The 7,157-nt window shown below is 37.3% G+C and overlaps 1 protein-coding gene across 2 annotated transcripts; it reads left to right on the forward strand.

The window, feature by feature from the left end:
• The first annotated feature begins 1,197 nt into the window (after window positions 1-1,197).
• On the forward strand, window positions 1,198-6,481 carry LOC106942793 (asc-type amino acid transporter 1-like). 2 transcript variants are annotated; one of them, XM_015026132.1, is made up of 8 exons: window positions 1,199-1,362; window positions 1,441-1,594; window positions 2,133-2,256; window positions 2,632-2,735; window positions 2,818-2,914; window positions 4,278-4,427; window positions 5,262-5,439; window positions 5,524-6,481. In XM_015026132.1, the coding sequence occupies exons 1-8, from the start codon at window positions 1,272-1,274 to the stop codon at window positions 5,652-5,654; spliced, it is 1,029 nt and encodes a 342-aa protein (XP_014881618.1). In that variant the 5' UTR covers window positions 1,199-1,271; the 3' UTR covers window positions 5,655-6,481. The 2 variants fall into 2 exon arrangements, with proteins under 2 accessions (XP_014881620.1, XP_014881618.1); XM_015026134.1 differs by lacking the exon at window positions 4,278-4,427 and having other exon boundaries at window positions 1,198-1,362.
• The last annotated feature ends 676 nt before the right edge of the window (window positions 6,482-7,157 follow it).

Below are 7,157 nucleotides of genomic sequence, written 5' to 3' on the forward strand. Positions count from 1 at the left end.
AAAAAAAAAAAAAAAAAAAAACCCCTCCCAAAAATTTTTTTTTTTTTTTTTTTTTTTTTTTTTTTTTTTTTAGAACTTGTTCCTGAGTTGTAAACTTTATGCTCTTGAAGTGTGGCAAAGGAGACCAGTGTTTTGTTACTTCCTCCTTTAATGGCAGTAGTTTGGTTGAATAGTGCTGATGGGTCTGTTTTCACTCTGAAAAGCAAGGCCACCATGAGCAGGAGCTGGGCGGTGCTGCTGGCTGTGCTGGACGAGATGAAGCAGTCATGCCTTCCCTCAGTCTGCTGTTTCTCACATTCCTGCCATCAGTAGCAACTGTCTTTAGCTCCTGCTGCCCACTGCACCAGTGCAATGGAACCACATCCTGGATCTGATAACATTCAAAAACACTCCAAATAGTTGTTGTGCAGACTTTGAATAACTGCTCATGATTACCACTTCTAAACATCCAAATCAGGTAATATTGAACAAAAGCAGACACACAAAAATATGACAAGATCTTGATATGAAATGCTGCATTTTGTGCACTGGCAGCTGTAAATAATTTATTCTGTCACCCAAGGGATGAACATTATTTGGGAAAAATGTTTTATAATTTTGTCCTAAGCTCTAAGCTGTGCAAAGTCTGTTTTCCAGCCCAATGCTTTATGTGTGTTCTCACACTAACTTATTCCTCAGACTGCCTCCTCACCAGCCAGTCGTGTAGTTTTTTATCTTTCTTCCATCATCAACATGATATTTCAAAATAAATATATTTTTCCTGCTATAAATTTGCAAGGCACTCAATGGTAAATGGATTGAACTTATATAGCACTTTTCCAATCACTTTGACCACTCAAAGCACTCTGCAATAGAGTCACATTCACCCATTCATACTGACAAACTCTCACACATTTATACACTGATCATTAGGTAACTTTGGGTTAAGTGCCTTGTCCAGGGGCACATCAACATGTGGCAGGAGAAAGCTGAAATAGAACCTACAGCCTTCCGATCATAAGACCACTACTCCAGAGCCATGGTCGCCCCACAGTAACTAGACTTGAATGTTTGAATATGTCAGTCACTTGAAAATATAATACAAAGTACAAAATATTGGAAACTATTTTGTGGAAAGACTACATATATTTGAACTCTCAAACATGTAAAAGAAGAAGGTTAAATTATAAATGATTTTGCCTGTAATGAAGACCAATTTTCCCGATTCTCAACATACTCAATAACTTTGTCTTTCAGTATTGCTGACCTGGGTGAACTGCTCCAGTGTCCGTATGGCCACCAGAATCCAGGATATTTTCACAGTGGGAAAACTTATGGCTTTGTGTCTCATCATTGTTGTGGGTTTGGTACAGATCTTCGATGGTATGTCTTTCACAATGGACACCCTTCTACTAAATCCATGTGATTTAAAAATAAAAATAAACTAATGTTTTTTTATAGGAAACTATGAGGCACTGACTACTAAGGTGGTCTTTTCCATGGACAAGCCACCATCCATTGGACAGGTTGCTCTGGCATTCCTGCAGGCCTCCTTTGCCTTCAGTGGGTGGAACTTTCTCAATTACGTTACTGAAGAGGTGGTTGACCCCAGACGGTGAATATTTGCCATTCTAAAAACATTGTAGGATGTTCTCTTATTGGGTTTTCCTTCTTGCACTGATTATTAGAAGATAGTTGACTTTTTGTGGACATTTATATAAAGCTCTTATATATAATGAAAAGAATATAGGAAAGATATGTAATTTTGATTCCAGTTTACTGGCTAGATAACCAGTAAACTGGAATCAAAATTACATATCTTTCCTATATTCTTCCATATATTTACATTAATTAAGAACATTTGCTAGACAGATGGCTGTCCAGCAAATTTTCTTAATTAATGCAAATATATGGTTTATTTATTCTGTTCTTCTGATGGAATGACTTAGTGGCAGTGATTAAGCCCCAATAATGATAAACACAAATTTAAATGTCATGTTTAAATAATAATAATAATAATAATGTGATGGCTTTTCTCAGCTACAATACATCTTCATTTACCTTCTGTCCTCTTATCAACAAAGATTTGTACTAATACATGTTCATTGTTTTTGTATTCACCCTGCTGCCCTGTATGACGTAAACTTGGTAAGGAATCTACCTCGCGCCATCTACATCTCCATTCCACTGGTGACGTTTGTGTACACGCTCACCAACATCGCCTACTTTTCTTCCATGTCACCCGAGGAGCTGCTGTCCTCCAATGCTGTGGCTGTTGTGAGTAATATCATGGACGGAAAAATCCCATTTGTGTATTTATACAAACTATAAAACATTTTTTCATCTCAGCTAATTTTGACGACAAATAATATAAATAAAGATTCCTTCAAAATTTCTTTGTTTCTTCATAAAGTTAAATCAAATTTAAGGTCTATGTCTGTGCTTATGAATATGCCTGCCTCCACAACATGTTATAAAATGGCAAAAGGTAAGAGACAAAAAGTGATTTAGAGGCTGGAGGAGCAAACTCAGCAATTTTACATAATGGTAGTATTGGACTGTAATCCTGTGACACTCACATCAACCTTCCTGATCCCACTCAGTCATTGCTTCTGCTCTCCAGGAATCGCTGACTGTTGTTTCTCTTCTCAGACATTTGGTGAGAAACTGCTTGGAGCCTTTGCTATCATTATGCCCATCTCAGTGGCTCTGTCCACGTTTGGGGGAATCAATGGCTACCTGTTCACCTCTTCAAGGTATAAATGACAACATTTCCTGCCTCTTCTAACTTCTGATGCATCGTAAGCCCAGCTGCTGATGGCCTGTATGACTTTGCAGGTTGTGTTTCTCAGGAGCCAGAGAGGGACATCTTCCCAGCCTGCTAGCTATGATTCACTACAAGAAATGTACGCCCATCCCAGCCCTCCTGGTTTGCGTATGTATAGTAACACAGACATCATGGGTTTCCTTTCATGTGTCTAAAATCTGCACTTTGAATGAGCAGTATTTGTTTTGTTTCAAAGCAGCTGGACTTAAATGCATCTATTAATACGCACTGGCCACCTTTTTAGGTAGACCTTGTAAACATCACACAGCTACTGCAGGTTCAAACCTCTTGTTCAGTCATGTTAGATAGGTCAGTTCAAGATGATATGACCCCTGTGACATGTTACATTGTCCTGATGGAGGTGAGGTAACGATTAGAAAATGGGTGGACAGTGTTGAGGATTTTAGATCAGCAGCAACTCTGTGATGATTAAGTAATGCTCAGATTCCACAATGGGGCCCAAAGCATCCCAGCAACAGCCTGAACTGTTGAGACAAGGCAGAATGGATCCATGCTTCCAAGGTCATCACTGAATTTAAGGCCTATCTAGCTGAGCAAAGGTTTTTACAGTTATGGCCACAACTGGCACTCATTGTATATTTTCTCTTTTATTAGACCATTCTTGGTCACCGTCTTCAATAGCTCCCTGAAGAATCTGAATTAATGAGCTACAACAATTAATTGTCCTTTGGGATTAATAAAGTATTTTTGAATTTTTTAATTGAATTTTGAATTTGAACTACAGTGTTTCCTTACTTCCACCAACTGTGGACAGTAAATTAACATGAAGTTTTATTTTATGATAAATAATGTCACTAAATGTTTTTAAGGCAGTTCTTACTGATTTTGAGAAGGAATCACTTGGCTGTAAATGTTTCAACTGAGGAATCTTTTAATTAATTTATGACGGCGTCAACGTTTCTGTTTTGCTGTGAATGTTCTGTAATCTCTGTGTCTTGCTGTCAGTCTTGGCCAGGATTCTCTGGTAAAAGAGATTTTCCTGGTTAAGTTAAAAAATACCTTTAATAATATTAATTCACTTAGTTGAACTAAATTTTCTCTATTAAATTTGTATTTTTTTTTTAAATAAAATGATTCTGCCCTTCATGTTTAAGATGTTTCACTGTTTTAAAACACCTGACTGAGGACTGGAGTTCAGCTAAAGCTTAATAATTACCCATCAATTGAAATCAGGTTTGCTAAAGCAGGGAAGCATCTAAGATATGCAGGGCTATGTGGCTTGAGGAACAGGGTTGTAAAACACATTCTGCTTTTCATTAAGGTTTTCCATCTGAATGTTCTTTTGTTTTATATATTTCTTATTTACTGGCTAATTCATAATATTTTAAATAAGACCATCTTTTGGGTATTGTTTTGAAAAGGGTTAAAGGACAATGTGTTGTGATGTGCTTTAGGTCAGTGAGTAAACTGCTCCTCATCAAATCATCATGTCATGGTTGTTTTTTGACAGTGTGCTGCCACTATTGTTATACTGTGCATCGGCGAAACCCACAACCTGATCAACTACGTCTCCTTTATCAACTATCTGTCATACGGTGTCACCATCGCAGGTCTGCTGTGGTACCGTTGGAAGAGACCTAACTTGTATCGACCTATTAAGGTACAATCAACAAACTGAACAAGTTAGTGCAGGATAATTCTCTTTGCTAAAGTCTGCCTGTGAGTTTGAGCTATTACCGGGACTTGCCTGCACTGTAAATATCATCTTCCACTGCAAAGAGAGAAGAGCTGAGCTGAATGAGGCGGCTGTTAATGTTAATTCAACACGGACTGAACAGCTTTGTTCTCTTCATCTCCTGCCATTGCTAAAAGTAAAGGCAAACTACAATTCTAAAACAGCGCAGAAAATTAATGTCACTGTTCCCAACTTCTCCTTCTGTTTCCTGATTGACCAGGTTGAAATTCTACCAGAGAAATTCCCTTCAATGGGAGAAAGTCCAGACTGAGCAGTGAAATGAGATGAGAATCGAAAGAAATTGCATAGGAAGGCAATGGGCAGGCTAGGTATTGGTTGCTGTAATGTCAATGTAGACTTTTCTATTCATTATTAAGAAGAGTACAAATTATTTATGTTACTTCTCTGGTTATAAATAAAGTCAGAGGAAGTTTTTTTGTTGTTGGTTTTAAATTATACCCCTTGTATTTTCTTATTATTCTTTTAGGAGATGTCTGTGCCAATTCTAGAGAAAAGGTTATTTGTCTATTTTAAAGAAATGTAAATATAAATCTGCCAGGGGTATGAATAATTTTGGATTTAATTGTATGACATGCAGTGATATAACAGGCTGTTTTGACATAATCATGCATACATTTAAAAAAGGTGACTTTAAATTCCTAATCTTTTGCTCAAAAAACTAGATCAAGGCCTATCTCAGTTCCACGGCCAACTATGTTATGTAATCTTTAAACAAATTTCCCTGGTATTCTCTCCCAGGTAAACCTGCTTGTCCCTGTGTCCTACCTTATGTTCTGGGCATTGCTACTGGGATTCAGCCTGTACTCAGAGCCAGTCGTTTGTGGTGTTGGTTTGATCATCATGCTTACCGGTGTTCCTGTCTATTTTCTGGGTGTCCACTGGAAAGAAAAACCAAAGTGTATCGACAATTTTATTGGTGAGTTTGTAAAAACTGAAACATTTTGATTATTGCTCTTATTAATGCAACTAATACAAAACTCTCTCCCCTGTTTCCCTCCAGCATGGGCTACGTCTGTGGGCCAGAGGTTGTGTTTTGTGGTCTTTCCTCAGATTGACCCTATTGAGATTGCCAGTCCTTCAGAATGGACTGATCAGTCATCTGGCAGAAAAAGTTTCTCTGTCAGGTCGTAAAGGTTCCCTTTCTGAACATGTGAAGATTTGTGTTCTGGCTCCTGTTTTTGAATTGCTGTTGTTTTTGTTAAGGCGTTCTTTACTACAATGAAAGTCTCTATCTTAGATTTATCTGATCCTGATAAATCAGCTTTTCATCTAATATTCAAGTGGACATTCCTGCTGTTCTGTTTGATGTGTGAATTTTTACATTTCCTGTATTTTCTTTTGAGGATCAGCATGTAAAATTCTAATGGCCTTTGTTACCTTTTCATTCTTCTACAGAACCCTGATTGACTGACATTAGGTAATCATGTCTTTTAGTTATATTTAGGATTTCATTGTACTCTAAAGCCTTTTCAACCAGATCAAAACCAATGAAAAGTAAAAAATAAATAAATGAGGCATCATTTATTTTTAAAACAATTCAAACCCCACAAACATGTACTTTGTGTTTCCCCCTCCATTCCTCCACCTGACCCCTTTAACGTGTGTCATTAAAAAGTGCTATATACTGTAAAATACCCTTTCCCTCTCACACACACACTTTCTGTTGAACTTGTATGTTTATGTTTCAGATCATCAGGCCAATGTGAACATCAAACAAAGCCTCAGTAAATGCGAAATGATGATTTTATTCATCAAGAGAGAAAGAGCAATTCAAATGTGACAAAGTAACTGCCACCAGACTCTAAACACTGATTTTTGCCCTTCTTGTTGGCACCAGTTGAAATCAAGCCCTTGTGATAACTGTCAATATTTTGTAATTTTGCAACCTTGGTTCTGTTCTTTGTTAACCACTACTTTAATTGAGGATTTAACAAGGAGGGGAATTACATTTTTTTAAACAAAGGTTTGGAAAGCTTTTTTCCTTGTTAAATTTAAGAGTTTTTTGTTTTTACTTAGTTTATCTTTATCTGACATTTGAAATATGCTCAACGAGCTGAACATTTAGGTCTTAGAAAAAGCAAAACATAAGAATTGTGTTGCAGGTAACGTTCACATTACAATGCTTTTTCATAGCATTGAAATGTGATCATCTGGTTTTGTCAAGCAACCCTTTAGATCTACTGCAGCCTGACAGATATCAGATCTCACTGTTACAGCAGCAACACCGTAATCCAAATGAGCAGAAGCCAGGTTGGGACTAAAAGCTTTTTGTAGTACATTTGATGCTGGAAGACATTCATTCCTGTTCATGTTGCCACATCTTTGACCTGGACTGAAATATTTCAAAGACTGCAGAACAAAGCAGCATTTTGTATAATTCTCAAGAGTTTCATAATCATAATAATATAAATATCCTGTCACTTGGCACCTTTGATCAATCTCACTTTGAACTCACTTCAGACTAGCTGAGACTAACTTTAGGGTGAACATAGCTTTGACACCTAACGGCTGTTGTTTCACCCAGGCAGGAAAACATGTACAGGTATCACTTTCTCAAAATGCCAATAGAATTACTCTCAGGGAGAGCTTGAATGAAGCTGGATTTTGGTCAGATGTTATGGATAACTTGTTGCT

Source organism: Poecilia latipinna, unplaced genomic scaffold (assembly GCF_001443285.1).
Source record: "Poecilia latipinna isolate Pla-1442-1.1 unplaced genomic scaffold, P_latipinna-1.0 Scaffold4562, whole genome shotgun sequence".
In the NCBI taxonomy this organism is placed as follows: domain Eukaryota; kingdom Metazoa; phylum Chordata; class Actinopteri; order Cyprinodontiformes; family Poeciliidae; genus Poecilia; species Poecilia latipinna.

Coding starts and splice junctions, on each gene's coding strand:
- LOC106942793 (XM_015026132.1), top strand. CDS start 1,272: ATGGCCACCAGAATCCAGGATATTTTCACAGTGGGAAAACTTATGGCT. Junction 2,257..2,631: donor CCTCCAATGCTGTGGCTGTT/GTGAGTAATATC, acceptor TTCTCTTCTCAG/ACATTTGGTGAGAAACTGCT. Junction 4,428..5,261: donor ACTTGTATCGACCTATTAAG/GTACAATCAACA, acceptor ATTCTCTCCCAG/GTAAACCTGCTTGTCCCTGT.